A 27,572-nucleotide genomic window follows, 5' to 3' on the forward strand; every position below is an offset into this window, starting at 1 on the left:
TAGTCAAGGAACAGCCTGACAAAGTCATCCTCACGGAATCATATCTGACAGATAATGTTCCTGACACCACCATCTCCATCCCTGGGTATGTCCTGTGCCACGGGCAGGACAGGCCCAGCAGAGTTTGACACCATCCAGGACAAAGCTGCCTGCTTGTTTGGCACCACATCCACAAACACTCACTCCCTCCACCACTGATGCACAGTAGCAGCAGTGTGTACCATCTACAAGATGCACTGCAGGAATTCACCAAGGTTCCTTCGACAGCACCTTCCAAACCCATGACCACTGCCATTGAGAACGACAAGGGCAGCAGATAGCCGTTCCTTCACTGTCAGTGGGTCAAAATCCTGGAACATCCTTCCTAACAGCACTATGGATTACCTATACCACATGGACTGCAGCGGTTCAAGAAGGCAGCTCACTGCCACCTTCTCAAGGGCAACTAAGGATGGGCATTAAATGCTGGCCTAGCCAGCAACACCCACATCCCATGAATGAATTTAAAAAAAGATGATGGCATAGTGGTATGCAGTCGGGAGGGAGTTGCCCCGGGAGTCCCCAACATCGACTCCGGACCCCATGAAGTCTCATAACAAGGAAACCTCCTGCTGATTACCACGTACAGCCCTCCTCCAGCTGATGAATCAGTCCTCCTCCATGTTGAACATTACTTGGAGGAAGCACTGAGGGTGGCAACGGCGCAGAATGTACTCTGGGTGGGGGACTTCAATATCCATCACCAAAAGTGACTTGGTAGCACCACTACTGACTGAGCTGGCCAAGTCCTAAAGGACATAGCTGCTAGACTGGGTCTGCAGCAGGTGGTGAGGAAACCAACAAGAGGAAAAAACATACTTGACCTCATTCTCACCAACCTGCCTGCCACAGATGCATCTGTTCATGACCGTATTGATAGGAGTAACCACTGCACAGTCGTTGTGGAGACAGAGTCCCGCCTTCACATTGACGATACCCTCCATCGTGTTGTGTGGCATTACCACCTTGCTAAATGGGATAGATTTCGAACAGATCTAACAACTCAAGACTGGGCATCCATGAGATGCTGTTGCCATCAGCAGCAGCAGAATTGTACTCGAACACAATCTGTAATCTCATGGCCTGACATATCCCCCACTCTACCATTACCATTAAACCAGGGGATCAACTCTGGTTCAATGAAGAGTGCAGGAGAGCATGCCAGGAGCAGCATCAGACATACCTAAAAAGAGGTGTCAATGTGGTGAAGCTATAACACAGGACTACTTGCATGCCAAACAGTATAAGCAGCAAGTGATTGACAGACTTAAGTGATCCCACAACTAACGGATCAGATCTAAGCTCTGCAGTCCTGCCACATCCAGTCGTGAATAGTGGTGGACAATTAAACAACTCACTGGAGGAGGAGGCTCCATAAATATCCCCATCCTCAATGATGGGGGAGCCCAGCACATCAGTGCAAAATATAAGGACTAAGTATTTGCTACAACCTTCAGCCAGAAGTGCCAAGTGGATGATCCATCTCGGCCTCCTCCAGAGGTCCCCAGCATCACAGATGCCTGTCTTCAGTCAATTCAATTCACTCCACGTGATATCAAGAAATGGCTGAAGGCTATGGCCCTGACGATATTCCGGCAACAGAACTGAAGACTTGTGCTCCAGAACTTGCCGCACCCCTAGTCAAGCTAAGCTGTTCCAGTACAACTACAACACAGGCATCTACGCAGCAATGTAGAAAATTGCTCAGGTATGTCCTGTATGCAAAAAGCAGGACAAATCCAACCCAGCCCCATCAGTCTATTCTTGATCATTAGCAAAGTAATGGAAGGGGTCATCAACAGTGCTATTTAGCAGCACTTGCTTAGTAATAAGCTCGCCGATGCCCAGTTTGGGTTCCGCCAGGGCCACTCAGTTCCTTACCTCATTACAGCCTTAGTTCAAACATGGACAAAAGAACTGAACTCCCGAGATGAGGCGAAAGCGACTGTCCTAGACATCAAGTCCGCATTTGACCGAGTGTGGTATGAAGGAGCCCTAGCTAAACTGGAGTCAATGGGAATCAGGGGGAAAACTCTCCACTGGTTGGAGTCATACCTAGCACAAGGAAGGATGGTTGTGGTTGTTGGAGGTCAGTCTTCTAAGCTCCAGGACGTCACTGCAGGAGTTCCTCAGGGTAGTGTCCCCGGCCCAACCATCTTCAGCTGCTTCATCAATGACCTTCCTTCCATCTTAAGGTCAGAAGTGGGGATGTTCACTGATGATTGCACAATGTTCAGCACCATTTGCGACTCCTCAGATACTAAAGCAGTCCATGTCCAAATGCAGCAAGACCTGGACAATATACAGGCTTGGGCTGACAAATGGCAAGTAACATTCGTGCCACAAGTGCCAGGCAATGACCATTTCCAACGAGAGAATCTATCCATAGCCCCTTGAGATTCAATGGCATTACCATCACTGAATTCCCCACTATCAACATCCTGGGGTTTACCATTGACCAGAAGCTGAACTGGACTAGCCATATAGATACTGTGGCTACAAACGCAGGTCAGAGGCTAGGAATCCTGCAACAAGTAACTCACCTCCTGACTCCCCAAAGTCTGTCCACCATCTACAAGCACAAGTCACGAGTGTGATGGAATACTCCACACTTGCCTGGATGAGTACAGCTCCAACAACACTCAAGAAGCTTGACACCGCCCAGGACAAAGCAGCCCATTTGATTGGCATCACATCCACAAACAATCACTCCATTCACCACTGACGCACAGTGTACCATCTACAAGATGCACTGCAGGAATTCACCAAGACAGCACCTTCCAAACCCACAATCACTACCATCTAGAAGGACAAGGGCAGCATATAGATGGGAACACCACCACCTGAAAGTTCACCTCCAAGTCACTCGCCATCCTGACTTGGAAATATATCGGCATTCCTTCACTGTCGCTGGGTCAAAATCCTGGAACTCCCTTGCTAACAGCACTGTGGATGTACCTACACCACATGGACTGCAGCGGTTCAAGAGAGCAGCTCACCACCACCTTCTCAAGGGCAACTAGGGATGGAAAATAAATGCTGGCCCAGCCAGCGAAGCCCACATCCCATGAATGGATAAAAAAAAATCTCCTTATATACACAAAGAACAGCACACAGGGAACACACAACCATTGATGGAAATTTGTAATGTGCTGCACAGTCCACCAAGTAATGCACTGCACAGAGGTTGACAGTACACACAATAAGAACATTATCACAGTTTGGGGACAGTGTGAAATTATTCTCATTGGAAGTACAAACCAATCTAGTGACTCGTGAGCTTCAAAGCCAGTTTTTTTTTAAAAAAAGATAAGAACAATTTCTATAAAATTGCTAACTAAAATTTAAATGATGTGGGTCAGACAGTTTTCAGTCTGTCACAATGTTCTGTAGGTAGCAGATAACCTTTTCTCTCAGCCACCCACACAAGTTGAAAAATAAGCTTAAAAAATGAGTATTTGCATGCAGCAGTAGTTCTGCTTTTCTTTTCAGTGTAATATAAATACAAATGTTTATGTGTAATAAAATGTCAGATATTGTATTCAGAGTTTCTGTTGACGAGTTAAGAGTCTTGAGTGATAATAAACTTCTCCACGCAATTAGTCAGTCACAGCTAGATCGGATGATGCATGCTTTAAAGGGCTGGGTGCGATTCTGCTACAACCTACTAATCTGTATTGGTTGTAATTTTACAAAAGCTCACCAACCTGTTTTTGATTGCAATATAAATTTTTTGTTCTGCATTGGACAACATCACTCCTCAAAAATAATGGCAAAGTTCCTCTTGCCCTTCATTTTGGTGGAAAATTTAGCAGGGGCACAAAAAGGAAAATTTGGTTTTGTATTGAACATGGCATGTCCTTTAGCATTAGTGACTAGAGAAATTTCACCAGTGTTCTTAACTTTACATCCTAAATAGTGCAAAACAATAAAGAAAGAACCTACTGTTATATAGCTTTTTTTTTTCACAACCTCAGGACACGTCAAAGTGCTTCACAGCCAATGAAGTACTTTGAAATTGTGGTCATTGTTATCATGTAAAGAAACACAACAGCCAAGTTATGAACAGCACCACAGCATAAAAACACAACAGCAATTTGTGCAAAAGGTCTCACGAAGGGAAATGAGGGAAAAGAGCAGGTAATTGTTGTAGTGATGTTATTGGAGAGATAAATGTTGGCCAGGATACCAGGAGAACTCCTTTTTGGGTAGTGTCATAGGAATCTTTCATATCCATCTGAGATGGCAGATGACCTCTTCAATATATAACTGAGGGAGTGTTGCATTGTTGGAGGTGCCATCTTTCAGACGTAACATTAAAATAAGGTTCCCTTTGTCCTCTCAACATCAAGCCTGTGGAGAAAATGTTCCAATGGATTTTATAGAAGGGTGGAAAAAAATTAAATAGGTAAAAAGAATAAAAAAGCCATGATGGAAGTGTTTGGAATTAAAGCTTGATTGAACAGATGGATTTTGAGATGGCTTATAGTTGTATGAAAAGGAAACCGCACAAAAAAAATTTTCTGAAAATAGTGAAGTGTAGATCGCAGGCACAAAGCATCTCAATGAGAAGAGAGAAAAAAGTCCTCAAGATATGAAGCTCTTTCATCTCTTTTGCTTGTTTGCAGTGACCTTAGAACAGTTCTGGAAAGCAGTGGAACAGTGCCCAGTCCCAGAAGACAAGGCTTTGCTGAAGAAGGTGAGATTATAAATTGAATACGCCCCCCTCCAGAGAAAAACAATTAGTACATTCAACATCAGAGCCACATTGTTCTTATCATCGAGACCCGTTTATCATCTTTTCAGCTGTTAATAACCAAGCAAGGAGGGACACAAATATCATCACTGAGTAGGTGGGCTGCAGTATCTCAAATGTATTTGCTGCCACTTGGTTAAGTGCTGGAACCTGTTTGCAAGGCTGACAGGAAAGTGGGTGTTGAGTGTTAGTTGGAATTTATTTCAGTTTTAAATAGAATTCAATTATCTCAACTGAACCCTATCTATCAACAGCACTCTTTTAACAAACTTATCAGGACTAGTTTGCTAAACTGACTGAGAAGATGCCTAATTACTGAGCAAACCTGGCTTATCAGCTTTTAAAACAGGAGAAGTTAAAGCTGCACTTGCTTTATGCCAGACTTTGTTGGCTGAGCCACAAAATCGACTACATTACCTTACTCAGCAGTGCAAAGGTTTAATTCACATTTTTATTCACATCTCTTTGCCTCTCTCTCCCCATCCTGCTCTCCCGAATGTGAGATTCCATAGGTGCCCTCATGCATTTCAGCTAAATGACCATTGCTCATGTGCAAGTCTCAACAGTAAGCGGGCCAATCATCCAACACCGACGAGGCGGAACTGGTCATCGCAAACTGAATAATAAATGAGAGCAGGAAGACAGGCTGATTCCCTCACCCGGAGATATCCAAGCAATCTCATCTGAGTTCATCTAACTCAGTATTGACCTCGCCCCAAACCTGGGGCCTTACTAATCGGCGTGACTTCACTCCTCCTCACAAGAACAGCATGAGTGAGGAAGGCCACTTAAAACCTTCTATTCAGATTGACCCTACAGTCCGGTCATCTTAACATCCGCCTGTTTCTTCCAGGCCTTTTGCCTCCACTACCTACCCAGAAGTCAATTTGTAAAGAACTTTTTTTTTGATTCATTCATGGGATATAGGCGTCGCTGGCTGGGCCAGCATTTATTGCCCATCCCTAATTGCCCTTTTTCGGAGGGCATTTAAGAGTCAACCACATTGCTGTGGGCCTGGAGTCACAGGACTTAGATTTCCTTCCCTAAAGGGCATTAATGAATCAGATGGGTATTTACAACAATCGACAATGGTTTCATGGTCATCATTAGACTTTTAATTCCAGATTTTTATTGAGTTCAAATTTCACCATTTGCCATGGCATGATCCAAACCCCAGTCCCCAGAGCATTACCCTGGGTCTCTGGATTACTAGTCCAGCGACAATACCACTATGCTATCACCTTCCTGCCAATAGTTGTGAATTTGCCTTTCAGTAGTTTGAACTTGTAGCCCTTGTCACAATTTAATTTGAAATAATGTTCTGGATTTAATTTTTTTCTGCCATTAATTACCTAATACACCACTGTAAGGTCAACTCTTAGTTACCTCCTTTTGAGGCTAAAATGCCCACATTTTTCCAGCCTTTCCTCAATGTTGAAATGTGTTGAGTGCAGCATCTACTAATACCTTGAGGCCTCTGCAGTGTTGACCGTAGCTATAAGCTTTTGACATCTACATGGAGCAATTACAGCACCCATATTTTCTTCCAGCCTGCAGTAATTCCCACTTATATTTCATCTGCCACTGTTCTCTCGACTTACATATTTTGTTTAATTTATTTTGTAAATTCCGGGCTATGTCCTTAGATTCAACTGCCCCTGACAATTTAGAGAATTTGACCAGATTGCGATGAGTTTCTGAAACATTGGATAAACCCACTAAGCTATAGGAGGAGCCCTAAAATCATTTTTACTGTGACGCTAAAAATATTATTAGTTGTACTGTTTCATTAGAGGAAAACTGCACTTAAAATTGGTTGTAATTCAAGGCAGGGGAGCCTTGAGGAGTGAAACTTGTTAAAAGGAAGTGATATAAAGCAATAACGTCTCATATTTATATAGTGCCTTTAACATAATGAAACGTCCCAAGGCACTTCACAGGGGTATTATGAAACAAGGTATGACACCAAGCTACATAAGGAGATATTAGGTCAGATAACCAAAAGCTTGGTCAAAGAGATACGTTTTAAGAACAGTCGGAAATGAGTAGGGAGGGAATTCCAGAGCTTGGGACTTAGGCAACTGAAGGCACAGCCACCAACAGTAGATTGGGAATGCACAGGAAGCCAGAATTAGAGGAACGCAGATGTCTCAGAAGGTTGGAGGTTGTAGGGGCTGCAGTGGTTCACGAAGGAAGCTCACCACTACCACCTCGAGGGCAATTAGGGATGGGCAATAAATGCTGACATAGCAAGCAATGCCCACACCCTGTAAATTAATTTTAAAAAAAGGAAAACCGAAATAGGGAGGGACAAGGAATGTCATGGAGGGATTTGAAAATAAGGATGAGAATTGTAAAATCACGGCGTCGCTTGATCGGGAATCAATGGAGGTCAACAAACACAGGCGTGATAGGGAATGGGACTTGCTGTGCGTTAAGACACGGGCAGCAGAGTTTTTGATGACCTCGAGTTTACAGAGAGTAGAAAGGGGAGAAGCCCAGCCAGGAATGCATTTGAATAGTCAAGTCTAGAGGTAACGAAGGCATGAATGAGGATTTCAGCAGCAGAGACAGGGTAAAGTCAGGTGATGTTTGAGGTGGAAAAAGACAGTCTTAGAATATGAGGTCGGAAGCTTATCTCAGGATCAAATGCCACACCAATGTTGTGAACAGGCTGACTTAATCTCAGACTGTTGCTTAGGAGAGGGATGGAGACAGTAGCTAGGGACTGAATCTTAACATGTCTTATCACAGCTGATTAGGTTTCATTTCACTGAGTAAGTTGTGACTTACTGGCCAGGATATTGGCCTCCTGCTGAAAGTTGAAAGTATGCCTGGATTATGTTCCTGAAGATAAAGGCCTGGAAATTATATAATAATGGGGAGCTGCGGGTGTTAGAACTCTGGAAAATATTCCAACACTGAGGCAGTTGACAAGGTGGATGGATGGTGGGAGGTGAATGGGAGAGCAAGGTTGAGTGGGCTGCCAGGAAGTTAGAGTTACTTCTATGGCTTCAGGAAGAGAGTATTCCCACTCCTCTACCTAACTCCAAAGTAAGGTAAGTAAAAGAAAACAAATGAAAACGTACCTGCTTTGCAGTGGTCCTTTAAAGGATCTGCTGGATAGACTGTGCAGATCTGGAAAAACTGACAAGAATCTCTGCCCAGTGTTTGCCAAATTTAGCTTTGGGGGTCCTAAAACCGATGTTAGTCCTCTAATTATCATAACCAAAGGGCTTAACATCTCAGAAGTTGCTGACTGCTAAATTGGCTGATAAAGCAGTTTTGGAGGGGAGCGGATGGGTCACAACTGGAAATTAGTCTTCTGTCACCTATATTTACCCAGAAATCAGACTGGCTCTCCCCCCACTAACCACCCCACCCCACTTTACTAAATGTTATTCCAAGGTCTTGTCACTGACTTTGAGACACCGGTAGCACTGTTTAGTTACCTGCAGAACTAATAAAACATTTCAACATCCCAATTTATCTTTCAGGTAAACAGTACATTCTGGTATTTCCTGTTTAGCCTACACTTGCTCTGTTTGTCCTTTGTAACATTAATTTACAGAACAGACGGGAAACTGTTCAACCTACACCACCTTCAATCCAAAGCTAAGAATGATTCCAACTTCAGTCATTGATCTCCAGTATGCAGATGTCCGTTGTGTGTGCGCACACTTGGAAACTGAGCTCCAAGTCATTGTTGACTCAGAATCATAGAATCTCACAGTGCAGAAGAGGCCCTTCGGCCCATCGAGTTTGCACCGACACGTGAGAAACACCTGACCTACCTAATCCCATTTACCAGCACTTGGCCCATAGCCTTGAATGTTATGACATGCCAAGTGCTCATCCAGGTACTTTTTAAAGGATGTGAGGCAGCCCGCCTCCACCACCCTCCCAGGCAGCACATTCCAAACTGTCACCACCCTCTGGGTAAAAAAGTTTTTCCTCACATCCCCTCTAAACCTCCTGCTCCTCACCTTGAACTTATGTCCTCTTGTAACTGACCCTTCAACTAAGGGGAACAGCTGCTCCCTATCAACCCTGTCCATGCCCCTCATAATCTTGTACACCTCGATCAGGTCGCCCCTCAGTCTTCTCTGCTCCAACGAAAACAACCCAAGTCTATCCAACCTCTTTTCATAACTTAAATATCATCCCAGGCAACATCCTGGTGAATCTCCTCTGCACCCCCTCCAGTGCAATCACATCCTTCCTATAATGTAGTGACCAAAACTGCACACAGTACTCCAGCTGTGGCCTCACCAATGTTCTATACAACTCCAACATGACCTCCCTACTTTTGTAATCTATGCCTCGATTGATAAAGGCAAGTGTCTCATATGCCTTTTTCACCACCCCACTAACATGCCCCTCCGCCTTCAGAGATCTATGGACATACACGCCAAGGTCCCTTTGTTCCTCAGAACTCCCTAGTGTCATGCCGTTCATTGAATACTTCCCTGTCAAATTAACTCCTCCTTCAAAGCATATGAGAAAACGGGCCTTTCACTAAACACTTGGAAAACTAAGTTCCTTTCCCACAGCACAACACCCATCGATTCAGATCAATGGCGAGACTATTTTCCATATCTTGGGAATCTTAATTTTTTTTATTTCATGGGATGTGGGCACCGTTGGCAATGCCAGCATTTGTTGCCCATCTCTAATTGCCCTTGAACTGAGTAACTTGCTAGGCCATTTCAGAGGGCAGTTAAGGGTCAACCACATTGCTGTGGATCTGGAGTCACATGTAGGTCAGACCAAGAAAGGATGTCAGATTTTCTTCCCTAAAGGACATCAGTGAACCAGATGGGTTTTTACAACAACCGGTGGTTGTTTCTAGGTCACCATTACTGATGTCTAGCTTTATATTCCAGATTTCATTTTATTCATTGAATTCAAATTCAACCAGCTGCCATGGTGGGATTTGTACCCATGTCCCCAGAGCATTAGCCTGGACCTCCAGATTACTAGTCCAGTGATAACACCACTAGCCACCATCTCCCCTAAAATTATGAGGTCAGAAGCATATCTCAGGATCAGATGTCACGACAATTTTGCAAACAGGCTGACCTAATCTCAGACTGTTGCTATGAAGAGGGATGGAGACAGTGGCTAGGGAATGAATCTTAATATGTCTTATCACAGCTAACTAGATTTTCCTTTCACTTAGTAAGATGTCACTTACTAGACAGGCTGGTCTCCTATTGAAAGTTGGCAGCATATCTGGATCATGTTCCTGAAGATAAAGGCCTGAGAATCACCTCCACCTCCTCTCAATAAAGATATACATAGACAACGAAATTCATCATCGCCTCCAATGTGTCAACCCGGCTTTTGACTGACTGAAGAAAAGCATATTTGAGGATGTGAACCTCAAACCCAAATCTAAGGTCATGGTTTACCAAGCAGCAGTGATTCCTGCGTTCCTAAATGCTTTGGAAACTTGGACAACCTACAGTAGGCACCTCAAAGAACTGGAGAAGATGGTGCAGGATCCTACAAATCCAGTGGCAAGAAAGGCAGCCCAATAGCGGCGTCCTCTTCCCAAGCCAAGATGCCCAACATTGAGGTGCTATTCACTCAATACCTGCATGGCACATGTCGTTCATATGCCTGACACTACTCCCAAAGCAGAACTTGGTTGCAGTAGGAGACTCCCAGGAGGACAGTGAAAATGCTTCAGGGATGTCCTCAAAGCAGCCCTGAAAAAGTCAAACACCCCACTGACTCATGGTAGTTACAGTATCACAGTATCACCATATCTTTACAGTGCAGAGGGATGCCATTTGGCCCATTGAGTCTGCACTGGCTCTCTGAAAGAGCATTCCACCTAGTCCCACTCCCCTGCCTTAACCAGTAACCTTGCGCGTTCTCTGTCTTCGGGTAGCAATCCAATTCCCTTTTGAATACCTCGATTGAACCTGCCCCCACCACCCTTTCAGGTAGTTTGTTGCAGACTCCAACCACCCTCTGGCTCCCTGGCTTGTGACTGACCAAAATGGAGAAGGCTCATTCAGGAAGGCATTGAACACATCGAGAGAGACCGGGAACAGGAGGCATCGGAGGCAGCGCACAAACTTCCAAACAACCCACCCGCCTGACCACCTGCCCCGCATGGGGCAGAGACTGCAGTTTGCACATTGGACTTATAAGCCATTTCAGAACCCATCAAACCAGAGTGGAAGCAAGTCATCCTCGATCCTGAGGGACTGCCTAAGAAGGAGAGGAGACTTCTTTTGTGCACCTAATTTTAAATGATGTATGTTCCACTTAAAGTGAGGTAGTATTTTGAACATTGCTGAAGAGCAAAACTTTAAGAGGAGCCATTCCCTGAGACTCTGTCACACCCCTTCCCTCCACAGCACCCCATAGAACAGTGGATGGTATAGACCAGTGTAAAATTGGCACTACATAATTCTGGTTGAGAGCAGCTCAGCATAGACCAGGACCTGGGGTCCTTACAGACACCGCACCACATGGTGTATTTACCCTTCAGACCATTGGGACAGTTCTTTGGCTTAAGTTGGACCATAAATTTGCTATCAGTGAATTCTACCCGATTCATTCACAGAAGCAGGTGGGGTGGGGAGGACTATCAGTGCAACAATTTAAAACAATTTGTCCAACATTTACCTTCTTGCAGAAACCAGTTTAAAGTCAATGAAACATGTGGCAAGGATGGTTGATTGTAATCAGTGCGTGTTGCTGATTGCTGTGACTGCCCACTGATTGTGGGAACGGGAGAGAAAAAAAATGAGGTCAGATTAGCACTTATTGAAGAGCATCCGCCCATGTATGGTGCTAGCATTTCATCTGGTTGTATTTGCTCCCTGTGCAAGAGTCTTTATATAAAATCTGAATAATTTACAAACACAGATACAATCAGTTTTTGCCCACGTCGGTCCCTGCTTATCATCAGCTTTGAAAAGTGTCAAACGGACAGAATTTTGCCGGTTACACATTACTCACATGAATGAATATGACAGAAATGAAGTAAAAACCTAATTTACTTTTGATGCTGAAATTCTTATTGGACATTTTGAGTCTTTGGCTTCTTGAGGACAGAAAGAAAACTAGTTAAGATTGTCATGTAAAAATTTCCATTTCCTTGGAAGAACCATGAGCCCATTCAGTTCTATGTGCCAAACGGTCTTGTTTTAAGAAACTTGACTAATTTCACTTCCTTTCCTCCGCTGATCAGGGAATGGTACAATTCCCTTTGATTAATTGCTCCATGTGAACTACTGTAGGACCAGCTTACAAGCCAACTGTGCAAAATGTGAAGTTATTCCTTAAATTAAGTGTAGGTCAAGCAGTCCCAGCATCCTCAACCTGATAGTTAGGAAACTGGGAAATATTAGTGCGCTAAGTCATGCAGACTGTATAGTGAACAGGTTTGATCACTTGGTTGTAATGATCATCGCTGGGCATCCTCTAACATACTCATTCCCTCCAACATCCTCCTCAAACATCTCTTCTGCACTCTCCACACCATGACACTCTTCATTCCATTGCTATCTGTTGCAGGTTTGACATTACATTTCTTCAAAATAGTTCCTCCTCTCATGTCCATGCAGTCTCCTGTAGTATGTTGCAGGGTTCCATCTTCCTCTTCATAAAGAGCTGCATGATTCAAAGATTTAATTCAGCAAAACCGAAGTTGTCATGTTCAGCTCCCACATACACCTCAGTCCTCAACTCCATCTCCTTTCCCAAGTGCCACCTCAGGCTTAGCCCAGAGGTGTTGAACTTGGCATATTCTTGGATAAAACTGGAAAGTAGAGCTGATGCAAAAGTTCAGCCATTATCTCACTGAATGGCAGAGCAGGATCGAGGAGCCATATGGCCTGCTCCTGTTCCTATTTCTTATGTTCTCTTAACTCTGAGCTCAGCTTCCTCCCCTACATCTGGGCTGTAACCAAGGAAACTTTCTTTCACCTCTGTGATATCACCTGCCTCTGCCCTTTCCCTCCCCATCCACTGCTGAAACTCCAATACAGTAAACACTTCTATCATTTGATAGCTGAACTTCCCTTGGCTGTCTTGCTTCTACCATTCACCAACTACAAATCATCTAAAATGAAATGATCTATGTTATTGCCCACACCAAGCCCTGCCTCCCATTTCCCCTGTTCTCGAAGAGAATTGACTTGAAGATCCTATTCCTCACCTTCAAATCTCTCCACATCCTTGTCTTCCCTACCTCTGTGACCTACACCCCTGCCCCCCAACCCTGGACACAACCTCGTGTTTCTCACTCCAACACCAGAACCTGCTCCTTCAGCTATCTGCCCCAGCCTTCTGCAAAATCTTCCCTCAGCCCGTGCACCCACCACCTTCCTCCATGCTGCAAAAACTGGGCTTTGGTCTCTTCGTGGCTCTCTTCCATCCCCCATTGCTTGGTATTCAGTGTCCTGTAAAGCAGATATGAGATTTTCTTTGTACATGACTGCTAAAACAATGTGAGTTCCTGTTGATAACTCTGTGGGCTACATCTTCCTATACTATAGCCGGTGTAAGAAGTTAAACATAGAATCATATAGTACAGAAGGCCATTCAGCCAACTGTGCCTGTGCTGGCTCTTTGAGAGAGACGTCAAACCAGCCTTGCTCCTCCATTCTTTTCCCATAGCTCTGCAAATTTTTTCTTTTTAAGTATATATTCCAACTCCCTCGTGAATCTGCTTCCACTACCCCTTCAGGCAATATTATATTTTAACTTTTACAATAGATGTTTCATGATATTAGAAGTTAGTTAACTAGATATTAGTTGCTATTTCTTTTCAGGCTGGCTTGCTTTATTGAGCTTATTTTTCTAAAGTTAAACTGCATATAACTCGTTACTACCACTGACCACAAACTTGACACCAAAAGTTTCTGAGGTAATCTGTGACATTTATCATAGTTGATTACTATAACCCATTGTAGGATGCAGCTTAAAGGGCAAGGGTAGGGTTCAATTTTATCTGTAGTTTACAGATGTGAAGACTTGCATAGGAAGGTAGCAACAAGAGAAAACGCTTGACATAGCAGGATATACAACAAAGTTTCTGCTAGTTCAAAGCAATGGATCAACAGTAAAAGGGTAAGGGGAACCTGTAGATATCGTATACTTGGATTTCCAAAGGGCATTCAATAAGGTGCCATACAAAAGGTTAAAAGTTGAGAGCACTTGTAATATATTAGTAAAGAGGGAGAATAATGGACAGGAAGCAGAGTAGAGATAAACAGGGACATTTTCAGGTTGGCAGGCTATAACTAGTGGGTTCAGGTCTAGAATGGAAAAGTGGTGGAGGCAGGTTCAATCGAGGCATTCAAAAGGGCATTAGATGATTATTTAAATAGAAACAATGTGCAAGGTTACAGGGAAAAGGCAGGAGAATGGCACTGCGTCGTCATACTCATTCGGAGAGCCGGTGCAGACATGATGGGCTGAATGGCCTCCTTCTGCACCATAATAATTTTGTGATTCTGTGAGTGCCACAAGGATTGGCACTGAGGCCTCAGCTATTTACAATCTATATCAATGACTAAGACAAAAAGACTGTGAGAAGAATGTATCTAAGTTTGTTGACAATACAAAGTTAGGTGGGAATGTAAGCTGTTAGGAGAACACAACCTGTCTTTATCTCTTTGTATCCTCTTTAAGTGAGTGGGCAACAAGTTAGCAGTTGTAGTATAATTTGGGGAAGGGTAAGGTTATTTGCTTTAGTAGTAAGAGTAGAAAAGCAGAATATTTTTTAAGAGGCTTGAAACTTCTAAATGTTGACGCTCAGAGGGAATTGGGTATACTGGTACAGAGAACAAGAAGTTAGCGTGCAGGCACAGCAAACAAATAGGAAGGCAGATGATATGTTGGCTTTTATTGCAAGGGAATTGGAATAAAAGAATAAATAAGTCTTGCTATAATTGCATAGGCCTTTGGTGAGTTCACACCTGGAGCACTATGATAAAGGCAAAATACTCTGGGTGCTGCAGATCCAAAATGAAAACCAAAAGTGCTGGACAAACTTGTTCTAAAGAAGAGTCATATTGGACTCAAAATGTTAACTCTGTTTCTCTCTCCACTAATGCTGCCAGACCTGCTGAATTTTTCCAGCATCTCTGATTTTATCCCTGGAGTACTGTGCGCTGTTTAGGTCTCCATTTTTAAGGAAGGATATACTTGCATCGGAGGTGGTACACCGAAGGTTCACTAGCTTGGTTCCTGGGCTGAGAGGATTATCCTCTGATCAGAGTAAACGGGACCAATTCTCTTTGAAGTTGAAAAGAATGAGAAGTGATCTCATTTAAACATACAAGAGTCTGAAAGGCTTTGATAGGGTAGACACTGAGAGATTGTTTCCCCTGCCTGGGGAATCTAGAACACGGGGGCACAGTCTTAGCATAAGGAGTCAATCAGTTAGGATTGAGATGATAAGAAATTTCTTCACTCAAAGGGCTGTGAATCTTTGGAATTGCCTAGAGGGTTGTGGATGTTTCATTATTGAGTTTATTGAAAGCTGAGACAGGCAGATTTTTGGTCTTTGAGGGAATCAAGGATACGGGGATTTGGCAGGAAAGTGGAATTGAGGGAGAAACTCAAACATGATTTTCTTAAATGGTGGAGTAGGCTCAAGGAGCAGTATGGTCTACTCCTGCTTTAGTTTCTTATATTCTTGGTAATTGTGCAATAATCTGAATGTGCAGAGAGGACCTTCCAGGAGTTTGTAGGGTAATTAATGGAATATAGAAAGTAAACCTGAACCAGTTTTCCAGATTTGGCAACGCAACAGGGTAAACATTAAAATAGAGACATCAGAGTTTGGATTGAACTCAAGTTTATGGAGGGTGGAAGATAGGAGACCAGCCAGAAGGGCATTAAAGTAGTCAAGTCCAGAATAGGTTGAGGATGGAACATGTTTAATAAACAGTTGAATGCTGTAATAGGAAGAAGTTGGGATTAATATTCTGGAAAGGTGAGATAAATGGGTCAAGGGACATTAACCTGTGATCTAATGTGAGTGAGTCAGTTGAACTGAGTTTAGGGAAGTGTTCTAAAACCACCGGCAAGAGGTTTGATCATATTGTTTAGAGTACGTGAACTACATTGCCTGGGAACTTATAAACTTTCTTTTTAACATTAGCAGACAGAAGTCAGTTCTTTGTTAAAATCATTGTAGATCAGCACAGTCCCAGGTTGGCTCCCTTGCCTTCGCTGACTTAGTGTTCTGAACAGTGAGGATGATAGTGTTAAACTTCAAAGACGGGAGGGATGATGGAATGGGCGGACAAGTGGCAGATGAAATTTAACACACGGAAGTGTGAAGTGATTCATTTTGGTAGGAAGAACAGGGAGAGGCCATACAAAATGAAGGGTGTAATTCTAAAAGGGGAGAAGGAGCAGAGGGACCTGGGGGTTTTGTGCACATATCATTGAAGGTTGCAGGGTAGGTTGAGAGAGCAGTTAATAAAGCATACAGAATCCTGGGCTCTATAAATAGGGGCATAATGTACAAAAGTAAGGAAGTTATGATAAACCTGTATAAAACACTGGTTTGGCCTCAGCTGGAGTACTTTGTCCAGTTCTGGGCATGACACTTTAGGAAGGATGCAAAGGCATTAGAGGAGATGCAGAAAAGATTCATGAGAATAGTTCCAGGGATGAGGAACTTCAGTTAGTAGCCACATTGGAGAAGCTATGGCTGTTTTCCTTAGGGAAGAGAAGTTTGAGAGGAGATTTGATAGAGGTATACAAAATCATAAGGAGCCTGGACAGATAGGGAGAAAACTGATCCCATTGGTGGATAGATCGAGAACCCGAGGACATCCATTTAATGTGATTGGCACAAGAAGCAATGATGACATGAGGAAATTTTTTTTTATGCAGTGAGTGGTTAGGATCTGGAATGCATTACCTGACAAGTGTGGTGGAGGCTGATTCAATCATGGTTTTCAAAATAGAATTGGATCATTAACTGAAGAGGAAAAATTTTCAGGGCTATGGGGAAAAGGCACTAGGTGAATTGCTCGAGAGAGCCGGTACAGACACAATGGGCCCTCCTGTGCAGGAACCATTCTATGATTCTATGAGCTGATTTCAGCTGGGGCAGCAGTAATGCCACAATTGATACCTGGTGAAGAGTCATACGGACTCAAAACGTTAACTGTGTTCCTCTCCGCAGATGCTGTCAGACCTGCTGAGTTTTTCCAGGTATTTTTGTTTTTGTGATGCCACAAGGTTTGGCCTCTGAATTCTTGTTCGGACTGTGTTGGTGAATGTTGTTGGGCCACTGTACCTTGTGAGTGTCACAGCCCAGTGGAATCCAGTCCTTCCTTCGATATTTGCAAGGACGCACACTTCCAGCTGAGGAATCCTTTCAGGGGCTCCAAGGCTAATTATTATGCCCCTGCCGTGCAAGAGCAATAATCAGTCCTGTCAGCACAGACAAGATGGAAAATGTCCACCTTTTACATGGGCACCGCTTTAATTTGGATTCCACCAGACTGGCTCAGTTAGCCAGGCCCTAATCCTGTCCCAATAACAGATCCACAGAATATTGGGCCTGTAAATCTGCCTCTGGATAAGGAACCCGGCTTACTGGTACCAGTCTCCTGGGGCAGAATTTTACAGCCCCGTTTCGCCGGGCACAGGACAGTAAAATGCGGCGGGCCATTATAAATCCCATTGACTTCAGCGGGAACGTAAAATCCCGCTGTTGTAAAATTCTGCCCCTGGAATTTAGATGAAAGCAGCATCAACATAAAAGCAGCTCTGCTTTGTGAGAGCTACAGTACTCAATGCATAAATCATTGTGCCATCAGAGGAGTCATTGTCACCTTTGTAAATGCTACTTTGTTGTTTAAATAACCCAATTAACACTTCTTTATTCACTGAGTGTGACAATCTAGCCATTGCTAATCTGTTTCAAAAAGTGTTGAGAGACACTTTCAATGTGCAAAGTGCATTTGATGTGCTTCAGTAAATCTGATAGTCCAAAGTTGGAGTACATATGAGGATCGATAATGGCCTAATCGTAGATCATCACAACAACTTGCGCTTTTACATCATGTGTGATCTAGAGAAACATTCCAAAGGGAAGGCACATCATGTAAGAGTTGAGAGAAGAGATGGTAGGGTAGGCTGTTGAAGGCATCAACTTTGAGAACGGTCTTGAAGGTGAAAGGGGAGTTCTGGAACGCAAGACCTCGACAGCTGAAGGCTTGAGTACAGATGGTTGAGCGGAAGGATGGACTTGCACAATGAAGTAGAGTTGGATGAACCAAGGGAACTAGAATATCAAGCTGGAGGAGGCTGCAGTGGTGGAGTTAGACATGGCCAAGGAAAGATTTGTAAATGAGTAAATATTTATTTATAAATATTTATATGTGTTTCAGGAAAGGGGCCAATGAAGGTTGGTGAGGACAGGGATGATAGATTTCAAATGGGGGCGCCATTTGTACAAGTGAAAACTGACTGGAAAGGTTAACCAACCAAATGACAGAACCAAAGATTGACATAGTTCTGTCTACGACACTGATGGATTTTTTTTTTGCCATGTTTACATCTTTTTCCTCTACTGCAGTGGGGTTTGATAGCTTCCACATCCTGGTAATGACTCTTCCTTCATTAAGGAAGTGAACTTAGACATGCTTGGTGAGAAAGGATTTCACAATCGGATCCGAATCCGCACTCATTGTTTACGCACACTTTCAGGAAGTGGGTTTGGCAGAGTGGCCATTGGACACCAATCATGAGCAAGAGCCATGGCTGATTTTTTTTCCTGCTTCCCCAAGGAATCTAGTTGCAAAGCTCCTAACACCATCTCAGGTGGGATTAACTAACTCTACACTGACCTTGGACCTGGTAGTCAGTACACTCAGTTTACACACTGGCTTTACAAACTGAGCCATCAAAGGGGTGTGCTTTGAAACAGCCAGAAGTGTTGAGTGGACGATCCATCTCAGCCTTTTCCTAAGGTCCCCACTATCACTGAAGCTAGTCTTCAATCAATTTGATTTACTCCATGTGATATCAAGAAATGGCTGAGCATTTCTGGGTGCAGCAAAGGCTGTGGCCCCAACAACACCTTGGCTGTAGTGCTTCAGTTCTAGTGGCACCCACCTAGTCAAGCTGTTCTAGTAAAAACTACAACACTGAAATCTACCTGACAAAGTTGTCCAGGTATGTCCTGTCCACAGAAGGAAGGACAATTCCAATCTAGCCAGTTGCCGCCCCATCAGTTTACTCTCAATCGTCAGTAGAATGATGAAAAGTGTTGTCAACAGGACTATCAAGTGGCAGTTACTCTGTAATAACCTGTTCTGCCAGGACTTTTCAGGTCCAGACTTCATTACAGTCTTAGTCCAAACGTGGACAAAAAGCTAAATTCCAGAGGTGAGATGAGAATGACTGTACACGATGACATCAAGGCACCAGTTGACCGAATGTCAAGGAGCCCTAACAAAATTGAAATTAATGGGAGGCAGAGGGGGAAATCTCTCCACTGGCTGGAGTCATTCCAAACACACAGGAAGGTGGTTGTGGTTGTTAAAGGTGAATCATCTCAGTCCCAGTACTCAGTCGCAGGAGTTCCTCAGGGCAGAGTCTTAGGCCGAACCATCTTCAGCTGCTTCATCAATGACCTTCCCTCCAAAATAAGGATAGGGGTGGAGATCTTCAGTGATGGTTGCCATGTGTTCACTTCCATGCACAATTCCTCAGATCATGGCTCAGATCTTCGGGTCTCAGGATTGTTGGAAACCTACCCTGGAAGATAGGCTACAAGACTCCTTGGAAATCCCAAAGTACTGACTCCATGGAAATTGCCTGGGAAGTTTGAATTTCCAATGGGCAATTCGCCTGAGGCCCGGTACTCTCAGAAAAAGTTTCCAACTCTGAGTTAGAGGCCGAGACTTTGGACAGTTTTGAGTTACTTACCTGGATAGTCACCCAGGAAATGATAGACATACGAAAATCTAGTCAGACATCTGGGTAGCTACACGACTGACTCCCCCCCAACCCCAGCCAACTACCCCCCTCAACCCCCCAACTACCTTCTCCATTCCCCCAACCCAATCTGATTTGGCCCCACCATCCAATTACCCTCCTTGACTACCCCTGACACTCTTCTGACCACCTACTCCAGTCTCCCCCCCGACCCTCTGACTCCACTCCCCCCAACCTGAGCAGACCCAGACCCACCACTCATCACACCCCTGACTCCCCCCAACTCCCTCCCCAAACCAACCTAATTAGCCCCACCACCCAATCCCCCCACAACCAGACCTGACTAGCACCCGACTTGACAACCCCCCGAACCGACTACCACTGACCCACCTACCACCTCTCCTACCTGCCACCCTATCCACCTGCCACCCTAACACCTCACCAATCTGCCACCCTACCTATCTGCTGGCCTAGCCGTCTCACCCGCCTACCACCCTACCTATCTGCAAACTTAACTGCCTCACATCCTGGCTCCCCAAAGCCTTTGTTCCGCCTAGAAGGCACAAGTTACGAATGCGATGGGATCCTCTCCACTTGCCGGGATGAGCGCAACCAACACTCAAGAATTTTGAAGTAGCTCATTTGATCGGCAGGCCATCCACCACCTTAAACATCCGCTCCCTGCATCGCTGATGCATGGTGGCAGCAGTGTGTACCATCTAGAAGATGCATTGCAGCAACTCACCAAGGCTTCTTCAACAGCACCTTCCAATCCCATGACCTCTACCACTAAAGATAAAGGGCAGCAGGTACATTGGAACATCACTACCCACAACTGCCATTGCAAGTTACACACCATCCTGACTTGGAAATATATCACTGTTCCTTCACTGTTGCTAGATCAGAATCCTAGAATTCCCTCCCTAACAGTGTACTTTTACCATACAGACAACAGCAATTCAAGAATACTGCTCAGCACCACCTTCTAAGGAGCAGTTAGGGATGTGCAATAAATGTGACCTTGCCACTGATACCCAAATCCCATTAATGAATGGTAAAATGTCTTTGATACATTTTACCACACCAAAGATTTCAGCACATAATCAAGGCCGAGACACCTGTGCAATATGAAGGGAGTGTTGTAGAGTTGGAGGTGTCTTCTTTTAGATGAAAGGTTAAACCGAGGCACAGTCTGCCTTTTTCAGGTGGACAGAAAAGATCCTTTGTCCACTGCTTTGAGGAGGAAAAAGGAAGTTCTCCAGGTGTCCTGTCCAATAATCCTTCATCGACCAATATTGCTAAAAATAAACAGATTATCTAGTGATTATCACGTCACTGTTTATGGGATTTTGCTTGGGTAAACGGGCTGCTGTGTTCCCTGCATTACAACAGTGACTACGCTTCAAAAGAGCTTTATTGACTATAAAGAGCTTTGGAATATCCTGATGTCATGAAAAGTGCTATATAAATGCAAGTTCTTCTTTGCTGCCAGACAAGTTGACTCATCGTTGATCACAGAGGAGTGTTCCTGTGTGGTTAGACTCATCAGCAGTGCACTGAGGGTTAAGAATGAAGAGGTCCAGATTAAAGGTTGTCCGCCTGTTTTTTTTTTAGTGCCGCAATAGTCCATAATGCAAACGTTATCTATAACGGGGACAATTAAATTTACAAAACAAAACACGAATTGAGCTCCTCTATCTGTGTTCTTATTTGACAGTTTAACCAAAGCAGTGTGTCAATCTGGGTGTTTCTGAGATTTAGTTTTACAAAATTATGTAGCATTTGGCTATCTAAAGTTTTCAAGTGTGTTCAGATTGTTTACCAAAAGTAGCATTACCTCAATGTCATAAAAGATCGTTCCCAAGTGACAAATTCATATTTCTTTATTTGTTTCCTTTTTCAGTTTTGCCTTTTACATGGAACTAACCTCCTATACCAAGAACGAGCCTGGTACCTAGAACACAAATATCTCACTCCAACAACAAGTGTGCAGATAAGGAGCCAGGTAAGCCTTTGCCTGGCAGCAGTGCCTTTCATAACAGATGGCCCAGCAATGTTGCTCAAAACACATTAAAAATATGCTGAAACACTGAGGGGGTTGGGTGGGGGTGGGGGGATTGAAATTTTAATTCACCTCAGAAATCAGGCATTTAGACAGGTAATATAGTCGTGCTCGATTTCTGCTTGCTGCCATTTTAACTGGACCCTTTTTTTTTAAAGCACCAGATTGGCATCTGCCTGACTTAGGCTGGGGTCTCATTGATGTGTAAAAATGTCATTAAGGCCCCAATTGCATGTTAACCGTGTGCTGAGCAGCTAAGAAGAGGAGACGATCTATGGCTAAGTTAGAAACTTCTCTTTGTGATGCTTGGCAGGAGCCGGAAGGCACCTGTAGGCCATACAAGGAAAGTTTGGGCCTCTGTTGCATGGGCTCTTCCATATCACGTCCACAAAATAGCACCAATCACCACCCAACCACCACCCGCCTTCCCTTTCACTCGCAGCTTACTGTGCTGCAACAGGGCCCTAGGATTTTGGTCTGCACAAAGCCTGCCATCTGCCTCTTCCTTGCCCATGTCAAATGGGTAATTGGTCAACAGAATGCAGACACGGCCCAGGAGTTAATAGCCTGAGAACAAAAATGATGGCATAAACGCTGAAAGTGCTGGAAATACTCAGCAGGCCAGCCAGCATCTGTGGAGAGAGAAGCAGAGTTAACATTTCAGGTCGTTGATCTCATATCTCAACTGAAATGTTAAGCCTGTTCCTTTCTCCATAGATGCTGCCTGACCTACTGATTATTTCCAGCATTTCTGTTTTTATTCCAGATTTCCAGCACCTACAATATTTTGCTTTTGTTTCCAAAAATAACAATGTCGAGCATGATTGACAAATGCTCCGCTCTCCCACTTAAACCCCCTCATTGATTCTATTCCGAGCATACATCTGCCTAAGTGCTTTTCCTGGCTTATCCAGTGAGAATAAAGAGCAAGGTAGTCCAGGCTTCAAATCCTGGTTTACACAGACTTGTCTGATCTTTACTGTGATGATGTTAAGGTTTTACTCTGTGGCTCCCTCAGTGGATTGCCACCTTGATGTGGTGGAGAGGCTTACGTACTCTGACAGTCCCTTGAGGGATGCTGTCAGGAGGTCTTTTTTAATTCTTCCCCAGGATGTGGATGTTGCTGACTAGGCCAGCATTTGTTGCCCATCCCTAATGTCCCCTGAGAAGGTGGTGGTGAGCTGCCTTCTTGAACCGCTGCAGTCCATGTGGCCCACAGTGCTGTTAGGGAGGGAGTTCCAGGAATTTGACCCAGCGACTGTGAAAGAACAGGGACATAGTTCCTATTCAGGATGGTGGGGAACTTGCATTGTTCCCATGCATCTGCTGGCCTTGTCCTTCTAGGTGGTAGAGGTCACAGGTTTTGAAGATGCTGTCGAAGGAACCTAGGCAAGTTGCTGCAGTTGGCTTGTATATGGTAAACGCTGCTGCTATTGTGCATCAGTGGTGGAGGAAGTGAATGTTTAAGGTGGTGGATGGGGTGCCAATCAAGCAGGCGGCTTTGTCCTGGATGGTGTTGAGCTTCTGTTAACACCACCCACTGAGGTAAGGTTGGGCGTGGGGGACACGCCAGACAAAGTGCATTCCAAAAAGTCCTCAATGGCAGAACAAATAAAGGAATACTATGCAACCCACTGGCTGTGAAGGCGGGAGAAGGCTGCAGCGGCAAAGTGGCCCTGGTCATTGTGACTGAGATCTGACCACCAACCCATCAAGATCATGTGGACAGGATGGTGCCCCAAGATGCCCACATTAAACAAAGTCACGTGCAGGCATCTTCTAGCATCAATTTGCCAAGTGCTGTGGCAATGGAGACAGGGCTTTGAACCTGGGAGTCCCTAGTCAAGAATCTGCACGCAGGTAACAGATGCATGAAGATGGTTAGGCACCTGTGTTGGGACAGAGGTGTCTTTGGGCCGTAGCATCTGTGTCTGAGCAGTCCTCTTCAGGATACCCTCTGCTCACTCCAAATGGGGAGAGGGGTAGAAAAGGTACCCAAAAATGGGCTGTCCCACTTTCTCCTGGCTGGGGAACCACACCCTGCAGATCATCATCTTTGTGACCAAAGAAAGAAAACTTTTAAATTTTGCAATTTGGAATGTTAGAACATTCATGGATAATCTCAAGAGTGACCACTCGGAAAGTAGAACTGCAATCATATCACGTGAGCTATAAAGACTTTAAATTGACATCGCTGCCCACAGTGAGACCTGCCTTCCTGACGAGGGGCACCTGAAGGAACAAGCAGGGGAGGAGACCTTCTACTGGAATTGAAAGGCTGACAACGACCCTCGTGTCCACAGAGTTGGTTTTGCCATCCGGAATAGGATCTTCAATGTGCTGCCAGAACTCCCCACTTGTATAAATGAAAGGCTCACCCACACCTACAGCTCAGTCATAAGCAATATGTCACCGTCATTAAGTCTTATGCCTTGACCTTTGACTCCAATGATAATGTTAAGGAAAAATAATGTTACGATTTTGATCTTGATGAAGTCGTCACTGCTATCCTAAAGAAAAAAATCGTCATTCTTCTGGGGACTTGAATGCCAGGGTTGGCTGTGACTCTGGTGTCTGGAGCGGAACTATTGGGAAAAATGGGTTAGGTAAAGCCAAAACAAATGCGTCCACTGCAGACAAACCATGCATAGAATGGTCTCATTGTAACAAACACTCCCCTCTGCCAGAAGGACAAATACAAAATCACATGGAGGCATCCTAGATCAAAGCATTGGCTCCTCCTGGATTATGCCATTGTTTGGGTAGAAGATCTAAGTGATGTCCGTATCACTTAATCCATTTGCTGAACTGCTGCCTACTGGACAGATCATAGACTTGCCCGATCGGTGATGAACATTCACCTTGTACCAAGACATCGCAAGGTTCAAGATGGCAACACCCCCAGAACCCCCACAACTGACTTCAGGAATGTGACAGTTGTAACAATCTTCAAGAAGGGAGCTAAATCATGCTGTCGAGGTATTTCCCTCTTGTCCACACACACATTCTCCTGAATCGCCTACTTCCTGTGGCTGGTGAAATCTTCCCAGAGGCACAATGTGGCTGTAGACCTTCCAAGGGAACCTTCAACAAGGTCTTTGTTGTCAGACAAATTCAAGAAAAGTGCTGAGAACAACACCAGGAACTTTTCATTCACTTGATCAAAGCACTTGACTTAGTAAATTGCAAGGCTGAATGAATTGTACTCCAAAGATTTGAAAGTCCAAAAACCTTCCATCACAATCCAGCCGTTGCTTGATGATGATATGATTGCAACCGTCTTGAGTGGGAGATCTGAAACAAACGCCTTCAAAATTTGAACCGGAGCCAAGCAAGACTGTGTGATAGCTCCGATACTATTTACAATCTACCTGGCAGTGGCTATACATCTCATCAAAGATCAGCTGCCCTCTGGTGTCAGTATTAAATACCGTCCAGATGGAAAACTTTTTAATCTCTGTCGCCTCTGTGCCAAAAATAAACTGACCACCATAGGTATGCATGATCTACAGCTTATAAACGAATATAAGAAATAGGAGCAGAAGTAGGCCATTCAGCCCCTCCAGCCTGCTCTGACATTCAATAAGATCATGGCTGATCTGTTTGTGTTTTGAGTCCCACATTCCCATCTACCCCTGATAACCTTTGATTCCCTTGCCAAACAAGAATATATCTATCTGTGCCTTAAAAACATTCACTGACCCCGCCTCCACCACCTTCTGAGGCAGAGAGTTCCAAAGTCGTACAACCCTCTGAGAGAAAAAAATTCTTCTCATCTCTGTTCTATAAGGGCGACCTCAAATTTTAGAACAGTGCCCCCTAGTTCTGGACTCATGCACAAGAGGAAAAATCCTTTCCACGTCCACCTTGTCAAGATCATTCAGGGTCTTATATACTTAATCAAGTCACCCCTTGCTCTTCTAAACTCCAGTGGAAACAAGCCCAGCCTGTCCAACCTTTCCTCATAAGACAACCTGCTCATTCCAGGTATCAATCTGGTAAACCTCCTTTGAACTACCTCCAACGCATTTATATCCTTCCTTAAGTAAGGAGACCAAACTGCACACAGTGTTCAAGATGCGGTCTCATCAATGCCCTGTATAACTGAAGCATAACATCCTTACTTTTATGTTCAATTCCTCTCGTAATAAAGAATAGCATTCCATTACCCTTCTTGATTACATGCTGTACCTGCATACTAACTTTTTGTGACTCATGCACGAGAACACCTAGACCCCTCTGCACCTCAGAATTATGCAGTCATTCTCTGTTTAAGTAATACCCTGCTTTTTTATTCTTCCTGCCAAAGTGAACAACTTCACATTTACTCCATCTGCAAGATTTTTGCCCACTCACTCAACTTATCTATATCTGTCTGCAAACTCCTTATGTCTTCCTCACAACATGCTTCCCTACCTTTGTGTTGTCTGCAAATTTAGTTATCATGCCTTATGGATGACTGCACTGTCGATTCCAAGGCAGTCTTGAGTCCTTCAATTCTGCATACAAGAAACCTGTCTTTAAATGTTGCCAAAATAAAACTCAATCAACTCAAACCTGGCCAGCCAAACATTCTACCTGCCAAATATGTTGAAGGAGAGATTCTGGAATATGATAAGCACTTCTGATACCTTGGAAGCCACCTCTTTCAAAAGCCCATCATTGATAAGGAGATCCAACACCGGATCAGCCGTGCCATCGCAGCCTTCTACAAACTACAATGGAGAGTGTTTGACAACAAAGATCTCTGTAAGTCAACAAAAGTCCTAGCGCACAGAGTAGTTGTCGTCACCACATTCCTATACTGCTGTACTGTTTATCTGTGACACATAGGAGTGCTAGAGAATTCGCATCCTCTGGATTCTATGGGAGGACCGTCGAACAGACACTAGTGTCCTTCTCAAAGCCAGCTCTACAAGAATTCAGGCAAAACTCCTGCAAAATCAACTTCGAAGGACTGTACACTGTGTCCAATGGCTGGAAAACATCTCCCCCACCAGGTCCTGTTTTCTCAACTTTCAAATGGCCAGCGTTCTGGGAAGGACAAAGAAAATGCTTCAAAGAAACTCTGAAGCTCTCCTTGAAGTGCAGTATTGACATTAATGACTGGGCAGACCTTGCTACCAGCCATTCAAAATGGCAACAACTTGTCCATCAAGTTGCATCATGTGTTGAGTCTCAACATCTTAATGATGAGGCAGAGCTGTGACAGGGAAGGAAAGCAAAGGAAGCAAATCCTGCACTCCGGATCCCACAACTTTGTGGGACATCCTGCCCCATGTGCCCAAAGATCTGTGGGTTGAGAATCGGCCTACTCAGTCAGATGAGGACCTATGGCAGAAATTCGTGACCCTGAGTAGACGTCATCCTCGAATCAAGGGACAGCCTGACAACAATGAAGGTGCTACTATTGATCACAGCAGCAATTGGGTTAGAAAAGGAAAATGAGTCAATGCTCTCTCGCCGGTTCACCTTATGTGTCCTGCTGGAAGTACATAGGTTTTTGGTTTGATTGTATTTCCTAACACCAACCCTCCCCACAGTTACATCTTGTGGTCTGCTGATGCTCACTGACAAGGTTTAGGAATAATAGCTACTTGGGAAAGGAGTTGATATTACTGAAGGCAGGGTGGGGAGTGGCAGGCGTGGAATTGGCCAGGGAATTTTGTTTATAATGTAAGAAAAAATAATGAACGGTCAAGAGATCAGACTTGTTGTCTTGGCACTGTAGACTGTGCCTGTTTGAATGGCACTTCATTCTTACAACAGCATGTT

At 44.2% G+C, this 27,572-nt stretch overlaps 1 protein-coding gene and 1 long non-coding RNA gene across 8 annotated transcripts in view; one reads left to right on the forward strand and one right to left on the reverse strand.

Moving 5' to 3' along the window:
• acoxl (acyl-CoA oxidase-like) overlaps window positions 1-27,572 on the forward strand; it is a 418,282-nt gene that overhangs the window by 370,061 nt on the left and 20,649 nt on the right. For both annotated transcript variants that reach the window (XM_078542642.1, XM_078542643.1), the window contains 2 exons: window positions 4,668-4,738; window positions 21,639-21,740. In XM_078542642.1, the coding sequence (XP_078398768.1) occupies window positions 4,668-4,738; window positions 21,639-21,740 (173 nt within the window). The remainder of the gene's footprint in view (window positions 1-4,667; window positions 4,739-21,638; window positions 21,741-27,572) is intronic.
• The window catches only part of LOC144681001 (uncharacterized), a 585,681-nt gene that overhangs the window by 11,939 nt on the left and 546,170 nt on the right, over window positions 1-27,572 (reverse strand). The gene's annotated exons all lie outside the window — the stretch shown is intronic.

This window comes from Cetorhinus maximus, chromosome 5, assembly GCF_964194155.1.
Source record: "Cetorhinus maximus chromosome 5, sCetMax3.hap1.1, whole genome shotgun sequence".
In the NCBI taxonomy this organism is placed as follows: Eukaryota; Metazoa; Chordata; class Chondrichthyes; order Lamniformes; family Cetorhinidae; genus Cetorhinus; species Cetorhinus maximus.